This window comes from Nycticebus coucang, chromosome 5 (assembly GCF_027406575.1).
Source record: "Nycticebus coucang isolate mNycCou1 chromosome 5, mNycCou1.pri, whole genome shotgun sequence".
Lineage (NCBI taxonomy): Eukaryota > Metazoa > Chordata > Mammalia > Primates > Lorisidae > Nycticebus > Nycticebus coucang.
In genome coordinates this window covers 120190613-120214153 of record NC_069784.1, presented here as the reverse complement: position 1 = coordinate 120214153, position 23541 = coordinate 120190613, and the positions used below count along the sequence as shown (strand labels likewise).

The following is a 23541-nucleotide window of genomic DNA, read 5'->3' as shown; positions in this document are numbered from 1 at the left end:
AGGGTGGGGGTTTTAAGGTGTGGGTCAAAGTACCCTACTGTACACTCTGTTACTCCTATCTCCCTCTTTCTGTGCCTCTCTTCTTTCTGTCAGCCTTCCCTTTTATTCACCCCCTTTCCTTTCTCCTTTCTCGTTTTTTAAATCTTTTTTCCCTTCTTGCTCTTCAATCTTCTCATCCTTTTAGTCTTATACCAAAAGAACACATCAACACCTTAGATCAGAAGCACAGTAACTTAAAGAGCAAGAGGAAGTGAAAAGAAAATTAGGGCAAGGAAAGAGACAAAAGAAAACACTCATGAGGAAGACACAGAAGAAAAATCCTGGCAACATGGAAAGATAGACCAGAGAAACCCCACCAAGGGACCATGGGGTAGATGCTGCAGAGGATTCCACCTATAAAGAAATGTTTAAAATTACAGAAGGGGAATTTAAAATAAGGATGATAAAAACAATGAAGGAAATTGCTGAGAAAGTGGAAAGTAACCAAAAGGAAATCCAAAAACAGAATCAAATAAGAGATGAATGATATGAAGAATATAGAAAGGATATAGCAGAGCTAAAAGAATTGAAGCAATTAGGGAACGTGAAGATGTAGTAGAGGGTGATGCCTGTGGCTCAAGGAGTGTGGCACTGGCCCCATGTACCAGGGATGGTGCGTTCGAACCTGGCCCTGGCCAAAAACTGCAAAAAAAAAAAAAAAAAAGATGTAGTAGAAAGTATTAGTAACAGATTAGACCATACAGAAGAAAGAATCTCAGAGATAGAGAACAAAGCTCTTGAGCTAACTCAGATACTTAAAGAGAGAAAGAATGCAGAATGGTCACTGGAAAAATTATGGGACTTCATGAAGTGTTCAAAGATATGAGTTATAGGTATCCCAGAAGGGGATGAAGAATGCCCCAGAGAAATAGAAACCAGACTGGAGAACATTATAAATGAAATTTTCACAAATATCACCAAAGATTCTGACACACTCCTTTCAGAGAGATATTGAACTCCAGGTCATCTCAGCTCAAATCGAGCTTCTCCAAGACACATTGTGATGAACCTGTCCAAAGTCAAGTCAAAATAAGTAAGCATCAATTGACCTACTTGGGCAAGTCCATCAGGGTGACTGCAGACTTCTAAAATAAAACTTTTCAAGCCAGAAGACAATGGTCATCTACCTTTAATCTACTTAAACAAAGCAATTTCAGCCCAGAATTCTATATCCTCCTAAGCTAAGCTTTAAAATTGATGGAGAAATCAAATCCTTTACTGATATGCAAATATTGAGAAAGTTTGCCACAATAAGATCAGCTCTACAGGAAATACTTCAACCTGTTCTACACACTGAAAATCACAATAGACCACCAGCAAAATAAGTACCCAGGACAAAACCTAGCTTCCACAGTGATGCAAAAAATAAAACTAAGCAATGGATTTTCACAAAGTAAGATCACTAGAATGCCACCACACTTAGCAATTCTCTCAATAAATTTTAAGGGCCTGAATTCTCCATTGAAAAGGCAGAAGAAAGACAATGCAGATAAAAGATTGGATTAAAAAACAAAAACACAAGCCATTGATTTGCTGTCAGGAAACATACTTAGCCTCAAAGGACAAATTAAAACTCAGAGTTAAAGGATGGAAGACAATTTTTCAGGCAAACAGAATTCAGAAGACAAGAGAGGTTGCAATCTTCTTTTCAGATACAAGTGTATATAAAGCAACTAAAGTAAAAAAAAAACAATGATGGGGGACAGCACCTGTGGCTCAAAGGGGTAGGGTGCCGGCCCCATATGCCAGAGGGAGCGAGTTCAAACCCAGCCTCGGCCAAAAAGCACACACACACACACACACACAAAAAAAAAAAAGACAGTGATGGTAATTTCATATTGGTCAAGGGAAAAATATAACAAGAAGACATTTCAATTCTAAATATTTATGCACCTAACTTAAATGCTCCCAGATTCCTGAAATAGACCTTAATTAGTCTGAGCAATATGATATCCCATAACACCATAATAGCAGAGGACTTTAACACTCCTCTTACAGAGTTGGACAGATCCTCTAAACAGAAACTAAACAAAGATACAAGGGACTTAAATGTGATCCTAGAACAACTGTGGTGATAGACATATACAGAATATTCCATCCCAAAGCTAAAGAATATACATTCTTCTCATCAGCCCATGGAACATTCTGCAAAACTGATAATATCCTAGGATACAAAACAAACCTCAACAGAATCAAAATAATTGAAATTTTACCTTATATATTCTCAGGTCACAAGGCATTAAGGTGCAACTCAACTTCAACCAAAATGTTCAATCCCACACAAAGGCATGGAAATTAAACAACCTTATGCTGAATGACATTTGGGTGCAGAAAGAGATAAAAGAGGAAATCATTAACTTCCTTGAGCATAATAACAATGAAGGCACAAGCTACCAAAACCTGTGAGATACAGCAAAGTAGTCCTGAGAGGAAAATTTATTGTTTTAAATGCCTACATTTGAAAAACAGAAAGAGAGCATCAACAACTCACAAACCATCTTATGGAATTGGAAAAAGAAGAGCAATCTAAGTCTAAACCCAGAAGAAGAATAGAAATATCCAAAATTAAATCAGAGATTAATGAAATTGAAAACAAAAGAATCATTCAGAAAATTAATGAAACAAGGAGTTGGTTTTTTGAAAAAATAAATAAAATAGATAAATCTTTCACCAGACTAACTAGAAATAGAAAATTAAAATCTCTAGTAACCTTAATCAGAAATGATAAAGGGGAAATAACAACAGATGCCAGAGATACAGAGATTATCTCTAAATACTGTAAGAAACTCTATGCCCAGAAATTTGCCAATGTGAAGGAAATGGACCACACCTCTCCCTATTTGGGAGAAGAATGTTCTTCCATTTGTTAATATTTTCTGCTATTTCCTTTTAAGAAATAAGAATCAACATTGAAAAATGTCTATTTGGAATCACACCCTCTCCCTAGACTTAGCTAGGAAGAAATAGATCTCTTGAACAGAGCAATTTTAAGCACTGAGATCAAAGAAACAATAAAAAAATCTCCCAACAACAAAAAAATGCCCTGGTTCAGATGGCTTCACACCAGAATTCTATTAAACCATCAAAAAAGAGCTTACTCTCATACTGTAGAAAATATTCCAAAAAATTGAGAAGGAAGGAATCTTCCCCAACACGTTCTATGAAGCAAACACCCTGATACCAAAACTAGGAAAAGACCCAATCAAATGGAAGAACTTCCGACCAATTTCACTAATGAATATAGATGCAAAAATTTGCAATAAAATCCTAGCCAATAGATTACATAAAATCATAAAAGTCATACATCATGATCAAATAGGTTTCATCCCAGGGATGCAAGGCTGGTTTAACATACACAAGTCCATAAATGTAATCCACCACATCAACAGAAGCAAAAACAAAGACCATATGATCCTTTCACTAGATGCATAAAAAGCATTTGATAAAATCCAGCATCCTTTTCTAATTAGAGCACTGAAGAGTATAGGCATAAGTGGCACATGTCGTAAACTGATCCAACTTGGGAAACCCACAGCTAATATTTTACTGAATGGAGTAAAATTGAAAGCTTTTCCACTTAGAACTGGAACCGGACAAGGTTGTCCTCTATTGCCACTACTATTCAACATAGTGCTGGAAGTTCTAGCCAATACAATCAGGCAAGAGAAGGAAATAAAGGGCATCCAAGGAGGTCAAACACTCCATCTTTGCTGATGATATGTTCTTATACTTAGAGAACCCCAAAGACTCAATCATAAGACTCCAGGAACTGATTGAAAAATACATTAATGTCTCAGAATATAAAATCAATGTCCACAAATCAGTAGCCTTTGTATATGCCCAAAAAAGCCAAGATGAGAGGCTAACTAAGGACACAATCCCCTTCGCAGTAGCTTCAAAGAAAATGAAATTCCTAGGAATATACCTAACAGAAAAGGTAAAGGACCTCTATAAAGAAAATTATGAAACTCTAAGAAAGCAAATGGCAGAAGATATTAACAAATGGAAGAACATACCATGCTCATGGCTGGGAAGAAACAACATTGTTAAAATGTCTATACTTCCCAAAGGAATCTACCAATTCAATGCCATCCCTATTAAAATACCAACATTGTACTTTCAAGACTTGGAAAAAATGATTCTGCATTTTGTATGGAACCAGAAAAAAAAAAAAAACCGTATAGCTAAGGCAGTTCTTAGAAATAAAAACAAAGCTGGAGGCATCAGTATACCAGATTTTAGGCTGTACTACAAAGCCATAGTGGTCAAGTCAGCATGGTACTGGCACAAAAATAGAGACATAGACATTTGGAATCAAATAGAAAACCAGGAAATGAAACTAACATCTTACAACCTCATCTTTGATAAACCCAAACAAGAACATACACTGGGGGAAAGAATACCTTTTCAATAAATGGTGCTAGGAGAACTGGATATCCACAGGTAAAAGATTGAAAATGGACCGACACCTTTCTCCACTCACAAAAATTGATTCAAGATGGATAAAGGACTTAAATTTAAGGCATGAAACAATAAAAATCCTCAAAGAAAGCATAGGAAAACCACTTGAAGATATCAGCCTGGGGAAAGACTTTATGAAGAAGACTTCTGTGGCAATTGCAACAACAACAAAAATAAACAAATGGGACTTAATTAAACTGAAAAGCTTCTGTACAGCCAAGGAGACAACAACCAAAGCAAATAGACAACCTACACAATGGGAAAGGATATTTGCATATTTTGAATCAGACAAAAGCTTAATAACTAGGATCTATAGAGAACTCAAATTAATCCACATGAAAAAAAAAAAACAAAAATCCCATACATCAATGGGCAAGAGACATGACTAGAGCCTTCTTTAAATAAGACAGACAAATGGCTAACAAACATATGAAGAAATGCTCATCATCCCTAATTATTAGAGAAATGCAAATCAAAACCACCCTGAGATACCACCTAACCCCAGTGAGAATGGCCCACATCACAAAATCTCAAAACTGCAGATGCTGGCGTGGATGTGGAGAGAAGGGAACACTTTTACACTGCTGGTGGGACTGCAAACTAGTACAACCTTTCTGGAAGGAAGTATGGAGAACCCTCAAAGAACTCAACCTGGACCTCCCATTTGATCCTGCAATCCCATTACTGGGCATCTACCCAGAAGGAAAAAAATTCTTCTATCATAAGGACACTTGCATTAGACTGTTTATTGCCACTCAATTTACAATCGCCAAAACAGTCTAAATGCCCACCAACCCAGGAATGGATTACCATGCTATGGTATATGTACACCATGGAATACTATTCAGCCACTAAAAAAATGGAGACTATACAGCCTTTGTATTAACTTGGACGGAAGTGGAACACATTATTCTTAGTAAAGCATTACAAGAATGGAGAAGCATGAAGCCTATGTACTCAATTTTGATACGAGGACAATTAATGATAATTAAGGACATGGTGGGGGTGGGGGAAGGGGAGAGCAGAGAGAGGGAAGAAGGGAGGGGGTGGGGTCTTTGTGTGTGCCACACCTTTTAGGGGCAAGACACAATTGTAAGAGGGACTTTATCTAACAAATGCAATCAGTATAACCTGGTTTCTTGTACCCTCAAATAAAAAAAAAGAAAGAAAAGAAAAAAAAGAGAAACCAAAAGTTAGTTCTTTGAAAATATCAACAAATTGCCAGAGCATTAATAACTAGATGGACTTAACAAAGAAAAGAGAAAGAAGACTCAAATTACCAAAATCAGAAATAAAAGTGGAGGCATTTTTATCAATGTTACAGAAATAAAAAGAATTTTATGATAGTACTATGAACAGTTACATGCCAACAGATTTGATAACCTAGATGAAATGAACAAATTTCTAAAAACATGAAACTTACAAAGACTAAATCATGAAGGAATAGAAAATCTGAATAGATTTATAACTCCTAAGGAGGCTGAATCAGTAATCAAAAATCTCATGATAAAGAAAAAATTTAGACTTAGTGGCTTCACTGGTGAATTCTACCAAATGTTTAAAGAATACTTTAACTTTACCAAAAAAAATTGAAGAAGATAGAATACTTCCTAATTCATTCCATGAGACCCAGCATTACCCTAATATCAAAGAGAGACAATTTCACTATAAGAAAACTACAAACTATTAATCCCTTATAAACATTGATGCAAAAATCCTCAGCAGAATTATAGCAAACCTAATTCAGCAACATACTAAAAGGACTACACTATGACCAAATGAGATTTATTCCTGGGATGCAAGGATGATTGACCATATGAAAATCAACTGATGTGCTATACCAAATGAACAGAATAAAGGACAAAAACTACATTATCTCAATTGATGGGAAAAAAGCTTGTGACAAAATTCAACACCCTTTCATAATAAAAACACTCAAAAAACTAAGAATAGAAGGAAAATACTGTGACATAATAAAAATCATATATAAAAATAGTCACAGAGAACACCATGCTCAATGTGGAAAGACTGAAGACCTTCCATCTAAGATCAGGAACAAGGCAAGGATGTTCATCTTTATCACTTCTGTTCAACATAGTACTGGAAGTTTTAGCTAGAGCAATTTCTTGCTAGGGCAAGAAAAAGAAAGATATGCAGAAAATCCTAAAGATTTCACACACACCCCTCATAAATTCAGCGAAGTAGCAGAATATAAAGTAAACACAAAAATCAGTTGGGTTTCTATTCTAAACACTAGGAATGAACAACCTGAAAATGAAATTATGAAAATAATTACATTTACGATAGTGTCAATATTTAAGCATTAACATAACCAATGAGGTGAAAACTATAAAACATTGCTGAAAGAAATGAAAAGATGACATAAATGGAAACATCTACCATATTCATAGATTAAAAACTTAACTATTATTAAGATGTCCATATGAGGGGCGGTGCCTGTGGCTCAAGGAGTAGGGCGCCAGTCCCATATGCCGGAGGTGGCGGGTTCAAACCCGGCCCCGGCCAAAAACCACAAAAAAAAAAAAAAAAAAAAAAAAAGATGTCCATATGAACTAAAGCAATGTACAGATTCAGCACAATCCCTTTCAAAATCCCAATGAAGTTTTTTTTTGCAGGAATAGAAAAGTCTCTCCTGGAATTCATATGTAGTCACAGGGGACCCCAAATAGCCAACACAATGAATTCTACAAAGAGTTATATGCCAACAGATTTGATAACCTAGATGAAATGAACGAATTCCTAAAAATAGGAAATCTACAAAAACAAAATCATGAAGGATAGAAAAACTGAATAGACTTATAACTCCTAAGGAGATTGAATCAGTCATTAAAAATCTCATGACAAAGAAAAGCCTAGACTTGGCTGTATCTTGAAGGACTCATATTTCCTTATGTCAAAACTTACTGCAAAGCAGTGGTAATCATAACAGTGTAATACTGGCATAAAAACATACCTATAGATAATGAAATAGAGTTCAGAAATAAACCTTGCACACATGGTCAAATGATTTTTGATAAGGGAGCCAAGATCAGTGAATAGGGAAAGAACAGTCTTTTCAACAAATGGTGCTGGGAAAACTGGGTATCCACATGCAAAAATAATGAAGTTGGATCCTTACCTAATACCATATGTAAAAAATTAACTTAAAATGGATCAAATACCTATGTGTAAGACGTAAATCCATAAAACTCTTAAAAGAAAACATAAGAGGGCAGCACCCATAGCTCAGTGGGTAGGCCGCCAGCCACATACACGGAGGCTGGTGGGTTTAAAACAACAATGACAACGGCAACAACAAAAATAGCCAGGCATTGTGGCAGGCTACTATTTAGCTCATAGTCCCTGCTACTTGGGAGGCTGAGGCAAGAGACTTGCTTAGGCCCAGGAGTTTGAGGTTGCTGTGAGCTGTGACGCCAAGGCACTCTACGGAGGGTGACATAGTGAGACTCTGTCTCAAAAAAAGAAAAAAAGAAATGAAAACATAAGAATAAAATTCTGTCTTACATGTAACACCAAAGGCACAGGCAACCAAAGAAAAAATTGACAAATAAGACTTAATGAACATTTTCAAAATCTGTGAACCAATTTAGTCTACCAATAGAGTAAAAAGGCAACTAATGGATTTGTAAACCATATTTTGATAAGGGATTAATACCCAGAACTTACACAGAATTCCTAAAGTTAACAATAAAAAACTGACCCATTAAAAAATGGGCAGAGGACTTACATAGACATTTCTCCAGAGAAGATACACAAATGGCCAATAAGCACTTGAAAAGATACTTAAATCACTAATTCTTGGAGAAATTCAAATCAAAACCACAATGAGATACCCACTTACACCCATGGTAGTTATGTGTTGCTGCTACTTTGCAGAAATAGCAGCCAGCCCTTTATATCTACAGGTTCTCCATCTGTGAATTCAACCAACCACAGAATAAAAGTATTAAAAAATAAAAATATGCAGATTTTAAAAAAAAAACCAGTGTAACAGCCACTTACATAGCATTTACATTGTATTAGGTATTATAAGTAATCTAAAGATGATTTAAAGTCTATGGTAGGGTATGCACAGGTTATATGGAAACACCACACCATCTTATATCAGGGACTTGAGCATTCTTGAATTTTGGTCTTCTCAGGGATCCTGGGACCAATCCTCTGTGGATACTGAGGGATGAATGTACAGATAGTCCTTGGCTTAGAATGGTTTGACCTATGATTTTCATCTTTGTGATGGGTTTATTGGTGGTGTTAAATGTATTTTCAACTTACAATATTTTCTACTTAGGATGAGTTTAGAGAGATGTGGCCTCATTATAAATTAAGGATCTCCTGCATTTATTTTTAGAAAGGAAACACTGGCCTTATTTTCAACACAATACCTGACACGTGGTCTTCTCCTTCCTAATTCTCAATCTCTTTTCAATCTTACTAGATTAGAGAACAATGCTTCTAGACTGCTGGGATCAGATTTGACTTTGTATATTGTTGAAGTTGTGTAATCCTGATAAATGAAGAAATACTCCCTCTTGGCAAATAAGCTTTAACCTCAAACAAACACACATATCTTTGCATCCAAAAGCAACAGTGAATGTCATGGTTTTTGTCAACTACCAGTGGGTCCCAAAGCCAAGAGTGGCCCCTCCTAACTCAAACTTATCATTTGAGAATTGAAATGCCTGCTCAGATTCACCTGACTTGGTTGGGCCCCCATTCGTGATCTCCAGGGCTCTGTTCTGCAGCAAAGTTCCCACGGCACTGGTAAAAGTTGGATCTTTTTGGGGACCCATCTGCGCCTTACCCTACAGAGAAAGAGAGAGAAACACAGAGAGAGGTATAGTTCTGTCATCTCAGGTACTATGCAGGAGGTACAGCCGTTTCCACTGAACCAGCAGCAGATCGGAGTCACCTGCAGGAATTCCCAGAAGAAGGGGACAAACTTGCACCCTGAACTCCAGATCCCTGTCTGCCCTGCTGTTGCTCAAAGCCATATCTGGGTTTTGGAATTTTCATTCCGTAATCAAATCCTAGAAGTTGTTGGTGGTATGTTTATCCTGTAAGATTAGTTCTTTGGAGACACAGGAATCACTTAATGTCAATAAGGACATAGTTACAGAACATTTTATTTTTTCATTACAATTGAAGATAATTTTGTTCTTTAACATGAACAGAGGGGGGGAAACCCTGAGATTGGCAGGCAGCAAATGTTTTCAGCATGAAATCCAACAGCTCTATGCCACCCCGCTCACTACAGAGCAGCAGCAGCAGCAGCAGAATAGTTATATTAAAACAAAATAAGGACCGAAAGCCTTCTACAGCTTTTTTATTTTTTTTGGCCTTGCTACTGATGGATCTCACCTCCAGTTCCATGGAAACTACAGTGTAAAGATAAGCTGTTACTCCAAGTGAGAACTCTTGCCTGGGCAAGGATAGCTGGGAGAAGGCAGCACTCAGCTCATCCTCATCCAAACAAAGAGAGCTATTTTTGGAGGCTCATATTGGTCTCTTTTGGTTAAGGGTATGACACATTTTTAAAGTTGATCATGTTTAAAATAGAAACACATTTTGGCTGTGCCCTTAACAGCTCTTCAGAACTGAAACAACCCTCCCTTCTTGTTCCATTTCTGAATCAGCTTCACTAGTAGGCACGGCCCCAAAGTGGGGAAGCTGGCACCAGGGAAACCCACACCGCGTTCAGACACACTCTACAGTGAGCGAAGGAATTCAGAAAGCAAGCAATTTTCCCAATCACCGCTTAGCTCTGGAAAACAAGAGGAGGAACAGGGCCAAGTCCCTGGTTACGCTCAGGACAGCCAGCTGGCCTTCTTCAGGAATAAAAAAGCACTTCCGTTTGCCACTTCCCTGTGCTCTCTTTGGCCCCGCGAATGCCGACTGACATCGTGGACCGGTTAGAAGAACTTCGTAGAAATGTGACCTGTCCGCTACTGCTTTATAAAGTGTAGGTCATTTATGCTTAGAAACTTTTCCAAAATTAGGGTGAATTCAAGCCCAGAGCAGTCACATTCCTCCCAAGCTGTGGTGCCAATCCCACTAACAGGAAAAGGCTTGTAGGAGAGGCCAAGGAGGGCAGGGTAATGTGGAGAGGGAAGGGCAGAGAAAGCGAGACCCTCACCGCTAGCCTTCCCAACAACTCAGCAAGGCAGGCGGAATGAGCCTCATTTTACAGATGGAAGTGAGTCTCAAAGAATTCAGGTAACTAAGCCAACTTTACCTATAGATAATAAATTACAAACTGAAATTCAAACTCTGACTACTGACTACAGAATCCTGGCTCTTTTTACATTGCGTCTCAGATGCAAAGCTTGAATCTCCAAAACTGTATTTATCATAAGCACTGCCCTTCAATACATACATTATCGCCGCCCTCCTGTGTTCCTTTACCTAAAGATAGAGTATGTCTGCTTGCCTGCGCTCAGGAGCTGAAAACTTTGCTGTCAACCCCATCCCCTTGTTACGCCATGTCCAGTCATTTTCTCAGTCTCATCCATTATTTCTTAAACTCCTCCTCCCCCACACACCCTGTAGTCTTCCTACTCCAGGGCCTCATTCTTTCTCTGTTGCTGTGGCTCCTACTGGTCTCTCACCAATCCATCTGGAGCAGTAATTACAAAGGTGACCTTTCTAAAAAGCCACTTCCATGTTACTCCAGTCTCCACTATTAAACTGATTAATCTATAGGATGATGACACATGAGGCCAGGAAGAGACAACTGGACAGAACAGCCAAGACAGCCAACCGAGGGAGGAGAAGGAAAGGGCACGGCAGGGGGAAACACAGGGTGGCAAGGTGGAAAGAGGACTGCCCGGCTGTGCTTAGCTCTTAGGGCATCTACCCCACCAACTTCTTTTCCTCCTCTCTGAACCGGCTTGAGTTAAAGCCCTTCTAGATCTGACTCCCATCTTGCTATCCCTTTCATGCTTCTACAGGCACGCTGTGCTTTGGCTCCACAGGTGGCTGCCTGAGGCCACAAGCTGGACATTTTGTGCATAAAATCCTTCCCAACTCCAGGTCCAGGCTGGTGAACCCATTTTGATATTTATGGGGAGAATGTCCCCTCGCCTCTGAAGACTTCCAGGAATCACGGCATCACCATCTACTGCCTCCTTCAGACAGATATCAGCCACACCACCTCACACTATACTGTTGCCAAGTTCCCATCCTTCTCTGAGTTCAACAGTACTTATGACCCTGTACACAGTAGATAGTTGTTAATTCCCTCAGTTCTCTAATGTATGTGGGGACGGGGCTCAGAATCCATAGTCCGTGTGATATGGTTTATTGGAAAGGGTCTTACCCCACTAGATACAGGATTAACAGAGAGCTTTCAAACACATGTTGTGTACTCTTAAAGTATTCAGACCAACTTAATCTTATCTTGGTGTCTGAGCCATGTTTGTGAAACTAAGAATTTTTATGCAGTAGTGTAAGTGATGTCCTGGGAACCATGGTGTGTACCGAGCTGCTTGCTGGCTCCACTTCTGTGTGTTATAAATCCAGGTTGGCTTCGACCAGGTTGTCATTTTACCTGTTTGTACCTATTCATAACAGCTGCTTCCGTGCATCCACATACCCCCTTAATTTACTGATCGTGTGGCTTTAAAGAAAGGGCTGAAGACCCCTTCTCCACAAAACAAAACACACAGCTTGTCGGGGAGTTTCACCTCAGAGTCACAATTCTTTTCTGAGTGGTTAAGGCTGATAACCATAGATGGATTATCAGAGTTTTGCCCTTATGTTATAGAAACACAATGTACATAGTCTAGTCCTCCTCTGAAGAAGTTTCAAATATGTTAGGAATATTTTATCCTACAACACCCAAAGGATGCTCTTCATTGGAAATTATCTCGCCCCAAAGAAGCTGACTTCCATGGCAATGAGTGAACGTGATCCTTATATTTCCTGGGATGGGTAGTTGAAGTTCTCTACCAAATTGTACCTGCTTACCCCAAGCATTCGAGGACACAAGAGCCATTAACTGGTGAGAGATTCATTACCTGGGCTCTGGATGCCAATTTAGCTGCTGTCTGGGCTGGATCAAAGACTCGGCGAGAAGACTGATCCTTGCAGAAATTAATATGTCGCTGGGCTGCCGTTTCATTAAATCTCCTCATACAATATGGGCACTGAATATAATCTGAATGTAACGATAACACATGACAATTAACATTTCATAAACAACCATGGGATGGACTGTATGAAATGAAAGAAATAGGACATGAATTCTGATACAGCATGAAAGAAGGAGGTCCCAAACTCCGGTTTGAGATGGTTGATTCCAGAGAATTATACATGCAAGGGCTGAAATAAGGGATGTGGCAAGGGGAAAAATTTACTACCTAGGCACTCATTTCAATTAGGAGTGTGCCCTGAGAATGTTCACATGGTAAAGATTTTTAGAAAATAGATTAATTATACTTTGAAACTTTCTAATTGAGATCTAAAATCCCAGGTCATGGTACCAGGTGGGACAGGAGGTCATACAGAAGTTATGACATTATGAGGGAGAGAAGATTTTTTTTTACTTTACTATTGTATTTTGCCATGTATAATGCACTCCCGTGTTTAATGCATACTCACATTTCTGGTCTAAACTTTCAGGAAAAAAAAATATTCCATTTTAGTTTTCTAAAGGAGAGTGGAAGTGGCTGTGCAGTGGTGCCTCCTTCTCTCAGGAGGGCACGAGGTGTGGAGACAAGCTGGGAGTGACCCAGGCAGCTGGTAAGAATGGTCTGGACGGCCTGAGCACCGACATTGCCAACCCAACTATCCCTCCCAGCTCACTCTCATCCTCACATCCTCTAGTTTCCTAGTCCTATCCGTGTCCACCGAGAACCCTGGAGGGCTGATTTCCCAGGAGGCTGGCATGAAGGGACAAGGCCGGGCCTGCCTGCCCGGGACTCCTGACAGCAGAGCCCTGCGCTCTCTGGGCTGCCCCTTCTCTCCCGCAGCCAGCCCCATTCTGAGGCCCTGGAACACCACCCTGAGGAGGAGCCCTCCCTGCTGACAGCCCAGTAAAGGCTCTGCATTTAGATTTCTGTTTAGTGACTAGACCGTGACCTCCTTGAGCCATTCAGACCTTGGTCACTCAGTCATGTCACAATAAATGACACCAGTTTTTCTCATATCCTACGAATCACTTGGGGGACTGGTTAAAATGAGACTCCTGAACCCACCCATATACACTGAATCAGCTCTCCAGGAGAAAGAACTAGGTATCTGTTCCATTAACAAGCATCCTGAATGGTTCTACCCACTGGCAAGTTTAGGAGACGATAACAACTCCACACCTTAGGGGTTCAGATAATTCACTGGCTCAAAATTACAATCTGTGGGCTCAGGTACTGCTGATACATTCATTCACCTCATTCACCCTTGCAGACAGAAACTTCATGGAGTCTGAGACCCAAGGTCACAACAGTGGGCTACTAGCAGAGCTGGGTCTCAGAACCCAGATCTCTCAGACCCAACTTGGAGATCTTCCTCCCCAGCAGGATGCCCTGGGGGCCTCAGAATGGGGCCCATGTGCATGACACGAGGTGGTGCAGGAGTCCAGGGATCTACCATTAGGAGAACAGGGCCGGCAGGGCCAGCCCCGGCCCCCTACACCAGCTTCCTGAGCAGTAAGCCCACAGGAGTTCTCAGCAGAGTGCTGTGGCCATGGTAATGAGGGTAGAATGGACAGTTAGGGGAGGCCAGGTGCTCAGGTAGTCTGGATCACTCTCACCTGCCATCGGGCCCACTCCTGGCTTCTCCATAGTGGCCAGCTCCATGCCTTGTGCTTCTGGTGAGAGGAGGCACCACTGTACGGCCACTTCCTCCCTCCTATTCCCAAGATCCCTATGCTAACTGTTGCATCACCACTTCCAAGAGGGTGACAGCAGCATGGGCTGGAGGCTCCTGCAGCTGTAGGGCCTGTCCTGTGAGGGGGAAGCGGGGGAGGGGCAGAGCGCGAAGGGGGTGTGATTACTGTATTCCAGGGTATTTTGCATATTGATATTGTTACTGCTTTCCAGAGTAACACTTTCAATGCATAAACACATGTAAAAGAATTAAAAACACTCATATAGATATGGAAGTAGTACTAGCCACGTATAAAATGCATCCTTATATGCAGCAAAATATAGTGAGAAGGAAACAATATATTCAAGAAGGAGACAGTAAAAGTTCGGTGAGGTCAAAAAGTGGAAAAGAAAAAGAAGAAGGGATGATAGGAAAGTGGTTACAGAAGCAGCTTTGGCTTCCATGGATATGACGTCCCAGGCAGTTCCTGCAGTCCAGGTCTTCTGTGGTTCTGTATGATACCTTATTCATCTACGTTTGACTTTCCTTTTGCAATTACCAGATATAATAGGCTTATGAGAGAACTGGGAAGTGGGGAAAATCCAAGATCTTCTTAAAATGTGGAGCAGCTCATAGGAAAGCTAGGTTGGAGCCTACCCCGCTAAGGCAAGCAGGGATAGGGGTCTGCACGCTTTGTTTAAGGCTCCTTTAACGGATAACATAAAAAAATTACTTCCCCCCCAGGGAGGGTTTGAGACTGCATCAGTCATAAACTCACTACATAAATTTGTGTTAGTGTATAGTCAAAAGTCCTACATGGCTGGATGGATATTTGATGTCGTGATGTCTTCAAAGTGTAGACATTTTTGTAAACCATCTTTTTAAAGCTGTGTGGGGAGTTTTCTACTTGAACAAATCATTTCCTAGGGGGAATGCTCATAAAATGTAAGAATTGTAAGCACTTAGAAATTACCTAGTACCTCTATCCTCTATTTCACATTCTAGAAAGCAGTTCTTAATTGTTGATTTAATACTTATTGAACACCTACTTTGTGCCAGGCACTGTTTTACATCTGGGACACCGCATTTCTGAAATCAAGGAGTAAGCAATCCTAGTGCAGAAATAAATAAAAATTTTACATGGTAATAAATACTTGGAAAAAAGATAAAACAGGGCAGGATTGGGAAATGATCAAGAGCCTAGTTCTGGAGCCTGCCTGTCTGGTTTCAGGCCAGAGTTCTTCAGTTGCTATCTGTGTGAACTTGGGCAAGTTACTCAACCTCCTTAAGCTCCCATTCCCTCAGTGCCTGCATATCACCTATTTCATCGTCTTGTTGTGAAAGTTAACGACGATAATCCACACAAGGGTTTGGCACAGTGTGGGCGGGGTGGAACATACTGGATGTTTTTAAAATGCTAGCAATTGCTATAAGGAAACAGGTCCAGCAAGGTCGTGTTTCCAATTACCAAACAAGAGTGAAACTACTTAGAAAAAACTAAAATGTGAAGTGTCATTATTCAGAACTCACAATGGTGTAGAAAAGCCAGGTAGAACACAGCTCTCAGCTTGCTGGTAATTTCCTCATTTAACACTGAAGCTAGAAAGTCAAGTCTTCCATCAGAAATGCTACTACCATGAACCTACTCACATAAAGCAAAGACAACCACTGGGGCGATGCTGAGTTAGCGCCTCACCCCACTGGTTCATTTGTTCCCCATCACCCTCCTGTGTGTTGTGCATCAACAAAGTTGATCTTCCTGCCAACAAAAATCTCAGAGATGACTGGGCAAAGAGACAATTATGACTTGGTGGGATAAACTTGGAAGGAGAAGCACTGGGACCTCTGGCGGTCCATATGGGAAACTGAAAGCTCCACAGAGGAGTGAAGGGCAGGCAAGAAAGGGTCCCGTAGCTATAACCTTCATTCAGGTTGCTGGCTGTCCTTATGTTGAACTTCAAATGCTCTGGGAACAGAAAAGGTATTTTTCTGCAACAATAATCTGAACACAGAGTGACAGAGCCACCTGTTCCACGCTCTTCTCAATCTCAGTCACCTTTCTCACATAAACATCACTGTGCAATTTATTTCAATCAATAGTCATTTTATTTATTTATTTTTCATTTATTTTAGAGATGGTGGCCTTGCTCTGTTTCCCAGGCTGGAGTGCAGAGGCATGACTCCAGGTCACTGCAGCTTTAAACTGCTGGCATCAAGCAATCCTCTCATCTCAGCCTCCTAAGTAGCTAGGATTACAGGCAAGAGCCACCAGGCCTAGCTTGATAACAATTTTATAAGTCAGAGTACAGATAGATTTTTATGAGAAATATGGTGGCCAGATCTCATAAAATTTAAAGTAGAAAAACAAGCATCATTTCAAAATGCAAACACCACGTACAGTGCCCTTGTCTACATAGCCATATAAAATGGTAACAGAATGTCCCGGGCGGCACAGTATAATCCCAATTATAAATATTCTACATCACTGTCCCCATAAACTGTCACAACATCCTGGAAATTTGAATTGTTGGCAGAGTTGGTTAAGTCACTAAGAAGTATAATAAATATATGCGTGTCATGAAAACCGAGCCATGAAAATGGGGAATCATGCTGAGAAAGAAAAAAGGAAACTACTCGCAAACTGATGCATATGAGGCCATCGCATATATAATTCTAGTTACATGTGTATAAATTTTCTAGTACTTACGGCCGAGAATACTGGGCGAGTATAAAATCCCTGCACAATCAAAATAATCCAATTGTGATAAAAATGTGCTATTGCATATAATCATTTTGCTTGCCGCATAAAATTATAGTTAAGGGTACAGAATTTAATTATAAAACTATATTAGCATAAATATGGAAAGGAAAGAAAAATAAATCGCACATTTGATGAGGCCTTGCAAAGGGAATTTTTTTTTTTTAGAGAAACAATAATCCCCACATTTTAGATCCAAGTCACATTTTAGATCCAAGTTGGGTCTAAAACGTGAGAGAAATTCACACAGCAGGACATTCGACATGGTTTCATTTATTCAATTAGAGAGCCATAAGGCAGCCATCAACCCTGTAGCTTCTGATTTTAAAATGAATGTATTTCTCATAAAAGATGTTTTTTGTTACATGAAGCTGGTTGCCAAAGTACTTGCATATTACTAAAATCACAGCCATAGAGCTTTCTACTGAATGTTTGAAAACAACACATTATTTTAAGCTACATTTTCATCAGGACCCAGCAAAAGTGAAGCAGTCACACAGATTATTTTCTGGTATAGAAGTTCAGATGATTTATTTTTCACATGACTTTTATAGGATGATTACACTGTGGGTTTTTGCTTTTGTACTTTTTTAAATAAACTTTTTTTGAGGACTAATTTACACATAATTAAATGCTCCTATTTTACACATATGGTTCGATGAGTTTTTACAAATGTGTACATTTGTTTAACCACCCCAGTTAAAATAGAGAACATTTTCATCACTCCAAAGAGTTCCCTCATACCCCTGTTCACTCAATATTCCCCCAAACCCAGTCTTAGGCAACCAGCAATCCATTTTCCTGTAACTATGGGTAAGTTTTGCCTGCCCTATAATTTCGTTTAATAGAATATCCACGTTGCTGTAATAGTACTAACTTTTTACTGCTGAGCACTGCTCCATTATGTAAATATTCCACGGTTTGTTTATACATTCACTTGTTGATGGACATTTTCAATTGTTTACAGTTTATACTATATGAATAAAGCTATGAACATTCATAAGTCTTTTTCGTGGACACATTTTCATTCTTTTTGTTTAAATACTTAGAAGTGTAATTGCTGTACAGGTTAAATATGTGTTTTACTTATTGAGATGATCCTAGTACAAAGCAGTTGTTCTATTTTATACTTCTGTTACCAGGGTACCAGACTTCCAGCCGCTCCATATCCTAGCAAACACTTGTATTGTCTTTAATTTTAGCCACTCAAGTGGTTATGTAGTGATATCTCATTGTGGTTTTAATTTGCATTTCCCTGATGACAATGATGTTGAGTATCTTTTCATGTGCTACTGGCTATTATTTTAGGATGTGTCGGTTCAAATACATCGCTCACCCTTTTCTGACTGGGTTGTCTCCTCATTGTTGAGTTCAAGAGCTCTTTATATATTTTTGATAAGGGTCATTTGACAGATATGTGTGTAATGAATATTCTCTCCCAGCTTGTAGCTTGCCTTTCCATTCTCTTATTGTTGTCTCTCAACACTGAAATTTTTAATTTTGATGAAGCCTAATTTACCAATTATTTTATTTTATTTTTATTTTTATTTTTTTGAGACAAGGTCTTGGTACGTCACACAGGCTGGAGCAAAATAGCACGATCACTATAACCTCAAACTCCTGAGTGAAGCTATCTTTTTGCCTCTGCCTTCTGAGTAGTTAGGACTATAGGCATGCACACCTAGTTAATTTTTCTAAATTTTTCTTTTTTTTGAAGACAGAGCCTCACTTTGTCACCTTCAGTAGAGTGCCTTGAGATTAGCTTACAGCAACCTCAAACTCTTGGGCTGAAGTTAATTCTCTTGCCTCAGCCTCCCCAGTCGCTGGTACTACCGGCGCCTGCCACAATGCCTGGCTATTTTTAGGGACAGGGTCTCACACTTGCTCAGGCTGGTCTCAAACCCGTGAGCTCAGGCAAATCCGCCTGCCTGGGCCTCCCAGAGTGCTTGGACTACAGGCATGAACCACTGTGCCTAGCCCGACCTTATGTTTTTACATGTAAATTTTTTGTTAATATGATGAATTACATTATTTTTTTCTACTTAAGATTAATTTGTTCTTTTTCTAACTCGATTAACGATAAGGATTAATTTATTTCAACCTTTTTTTCTAATACAAACATGTAAAGCTATAAACTTCCAAGTTAAACTGAATTCCACAAATTGATGTTTTCATTATTATTCAGTTAAAAATATTTTCTAGGGGGGCGGCGCCTGTGGCTCAAGGAGTGGGGCGCCGGTCCCATATGCCGGAGGTGGAGGGTTCAAACCCAGCCCCGGCCAAAAATCACAAAAAAAAAAAAAATATTTTCTAGGCTTGGTGCCTGTAGCTCAGCAGCTAGGGCACGAGCCACATACACTGGGGCTGGTGGGTTCAAACCCAGCAATGGCCTGCCAAACAACAACAACAAAAATAGCCAGGCCTTGTGGTGGGCGCCTATAGTCCCAGCTACTCAGGAGGCTGAGGCAAGAGAATCATGTAAGTCCAAGAGTTTCAGGTTGCTGGGAGCTGTGACACCACGGCCCTCTACCAATGGCAACATAGTGAGACTGTCTCAAAAAAAAAAATATATATATATATATATATACACACACACATATTTAAATGTATACATATTTTTAAAAGTATATATACATATTTGAATTATATTTACAATATAAATATATATATTTATATTTACTAGTTTCTCTTGTTATTTCTTCTTAGGTCCATGGATTATTTAGAAATGACAGGGTGAAAAAAAAAAAAGAAATGACAGAATGGTCCACTTGCTGGCCAGGTATGGCCTCGCTGCCTATGGGAGCTGGCTGGGGACAGCACTCTCAACCTGGCCTGCCCACCACCTGGCCCTGGGGCTGAGCACCTCCCAGCCCTCACAACCCAGCTGTGAGAAAGAGTTCAAATCCCAGGAGTCCGTGGCCCGTTGTTGGCCAGGGCTGAAATTCTTCTGAGGAGGCGGCCTCCACCGCCACCCTCTGGCCTTGCCTGGAAGGCCACAGAGCCCACACGGTGGGCCTGTGCTGAGAAGTGAACCTCAGGAGGGGCTGGGTCACCACCCAGGGAACCAGCATGGCAGCCTGCCTCTCTAAGCAGTAGCAGAGCCAACGGGGGCCACCTAGGGAGCAGGCTTGCACCGCCACATCTGCACAGCGTGGACTCACCCCGGGAGTCTCGGAGCCTCAAATCTGTCTCCTTATCTGTAAAATAAGTGTTACATAAAACAGAACAGTGCGTGGCCATAAAAAGAAATGCAATGTGAGATGTGCCACAACATGGATAAACTTCAAAAACACCCTAAGCGGTCTGGATGTATGAAGGGACCAGAAATGGCAGACCCACAGGGGCAGGAGGCAGCTGGTCTGGGGGTTTCCAGGGGCTGGGGGAGGAAGGAACAGAGAGCAACTGTTTAATGGGTATCCCCAACTTTCGGGGTGATGTTTTGGAACTAGGCAGAGGTGGGGGTTTCACACTGTAAATGTCCCATTGAATTGTTCACTTTAAATTGTTCATTTTACGTTATGCAAACCTCACCTCAATAAAAGCACAGGATTACTGCTGACCTCACCAGCGGACTGGGGGATGGCAGAGAAGATGGCCACGCAGCCATGGCTTGGTGAGGCATGCCAGTGAATGTCAGAGAATAATAATAATAAAAAAAAATAGAAATGACTTGTTGATTTTCAGATACTGAGGAATTTTCCAGACAGATATTTTGTCATAAATTTATAACTCCATGGCAGCCAAATAATATCATCTATACTTTAGTTCTTTTAATTTGTTGAGACCTACTTTGTGGTCCTCCATATGGTCTGCCTTGTGTGAATATTCCATGTACACCTGAAAACAATGTGTATTCTGCTGTTGCTGTGTCTCACATCATAGCTATAAATGTCACTTAGGTCATATTGGCTGCTGTTACACAAGGTTTCCATATATTCCCTGACTTCCCTACTGTATATTCAATCAGTTACGAAGAGAGGAATGATATAATCTCCAAATATAATTGTGAGTTTGTTTACCTCTTCTTCCAGTTTTGGTTTCATATTTTTGAAGCTCTGTTACCAGGCACATAAACACTTAGAACTGATAGGTCTTCTTGAATATATCATTTGAATCATTAGCTCTGTTAATACTTGACTAGAGTTGAGTTCACCTAATGTTATAGCCACTCTAGCTTTATGACTATTGTTTGCATGTATATCTCTTCCCATACTTTTAATTTATTCATCTCTACATTGAAAGTGCATTTCTTACGGAAAACTTATAGTTGGGTCTTGCATTATTATTCAATCCCTGACCATTTTTTGGAGTGTGTAGGTTATTTATATGTAATTATTCATATGGTGAGGTTTGAACTTGCCATCTCACTATTTGTATGAATCCCATTTATTCTTTGTTCCTTTTTCCCTCTTTTTCTGTCTTCCTTTGGAATGACTCTTTTTTCTATTTTGTCTTATTAGCTAAGCTGTAATATTTATGAATGGTTTCTCTAGGGTTTCCAATAGACAACTTTCACATATAATAGTCTACCTTCAAATAATACTATACTATGTATATTTACATATAACGTACAAACCTTAACTGTATGTCCATTTTTGTCATTGAACTTTGTGTTTTTGTTTTCACACATTTCTCTTGGACATGTTAAAGTACCCATAATACACTATTATTTAAGTGTAAATAGTAAATTAAAACCCACTTCTAACATTATACTCAGTGGAAAACAACACAAGGATGTCTGCTTTCACCACTTCTATTCAACATAGTATTGTCAGTTCTAGCCAGAGGATTTAAGTAAAAAAAAAGAAATAAGTAGGAGGCATTCAAACTGGGAAGGGAGAAGTGAAATTGTCTCTTTTCAGATGACATAATCTTATTGTAGAACACATACAATACAAAAACAAAATGCAATGCAAAAACAAAAAAGCTATTAGAGCTAATAAACAAGTTCTATAAAATTGCAGAATAAAAGTCAACATTTTTTAAAATTAAATCATAGCTGTGTACATTAATGCGATCATGGGGCACCATGCACTAGTTTTATATACAATTTGAAATATTTTTGTCCAAATGGTTAACATAGCCTTCCTGGTATTTTCTTAGTCATTGTGTTAAGACATTTATATTCTACATTTAGTAAGTTTCACATGTACCCTTGTAAGATGCACCGTAGGTGTGGTCTCACCAATTACACTCCCTCCAGCCAGCCTCCCCCCTCCCTCCCCTCCCTTTCCCCTTTCCCATCACTTGTACTTTTATACACTAACAATGAACAATCTGGAAAGAAAGTTTACAGTGCCATTTATAGTAACATCAAAAAGAATAAAATGCTTCAAAATAAATCTAACCAATGAAGTGAAAGATTTGTGTACTTAAAACTACAAAACATTGCTGAAAGAAATTAAAGACATCTCATATTCATGGATTAGAACACTTAATATTGTTAAGAAGACAATATTACCTAAATAATATGGCTCTAATACAATTCCTATCAAAATCCCAACATGATATTTTTAAATGAATAGTAAAAACCATTCTAAAATTCATGTGGAATCCCACAGGACCCCAAATAGCCCAGACAATTTTGGCTGTATCTTGAAGAACTCACACTTCCTGATTTCAAAACTTACTACAAAGTTACAGTAATCAAAACAGTGTAATACTGACATAAAGACAGACATACAGACCAATGGAACAGTGAGCCCAAAAATAAAGCCTCAAATATATGATGAAGGGACTTTTGATAAGGGTGCCAAGACCATTCAATGGGGAAAGTCTTTTCAACAAATGTTGCTGAGGAAACTGGATATCCACATGCAAAAGAATACATTTGGAAACTTACATTACATCACACACACGAATCAACTTGAAATGGACCAAAGACCTAAACATAAGAGCTAAAACTAAACAAAACAAAATGAAAACATAGGAGACAAACTTCATGACACTGGATTTGGTGATGCATTTTTGGATATGAACATCAAAAGCACAGGCACTGAAAGAAAAAAGATACACTGGACAGGACACATCAAAATTAAAAACTTGTGTGCATTAAGCAGTGATCTCTAACGTTTTTGGCACCAGGGACTGGTTTCATGGAAGACAATTTTTCCACAGACTGGGGGTTAGGGGCCACCTGGGGAGGGGATGATTTGGGGATGGCTCAAGGGCATTGTATTTGTTGTGCACTTTATTTCTGTTATGATTGCTTTGTAATGTAATAAAATAATCATATAACTCACCATAAAGCAGAATGAGTGGTAGCCCTGGGCTTGTTTTCCTGCAACTAGACGGCCCCAAGGCTGGTGTCACTGCCTCAGCTCCACCTCAGATCATCAGAGATTAGATTCTCATAAGGAGCAGCAGCCTAGATCCCTCCTATGTGCAGTTTAAAGTAGGGCTCATGCTCCTATGAGGACCTAATGCTGCCGCTGATCTGACAGGCAGCAGAGCTCAGG

At 39.6% G+C, this 23541-nt stretch overlaps 1 protein-coding gene across 1 annotated transcript in view; it reads right to left on the bottom strand.

Moving 5' to 3' along the window:
• The window catches only part of ZC2HC1B (zinc finger C2HC-type containing 1B), a 43074-nt gene that overhangs the window by 4220 nt on the left and 15313 nt on the right, over positions 1-23541 (bottom strand). The window contains exons 5-6 of the mRNA XM_053590615.1: positions 12540-12679; positions 9218-9326 (exon numbers count right to left, since the gene is read on the bottom strand). Of these exons, the coding sequence (XP_053446590.1) occupies positions 9218-9326; positions 12540-12679 (249 nt within the window). The remainder of the gene's footprint in view (positions 1-9217; positions 9327-12539; positions 12680-23541) is intronic.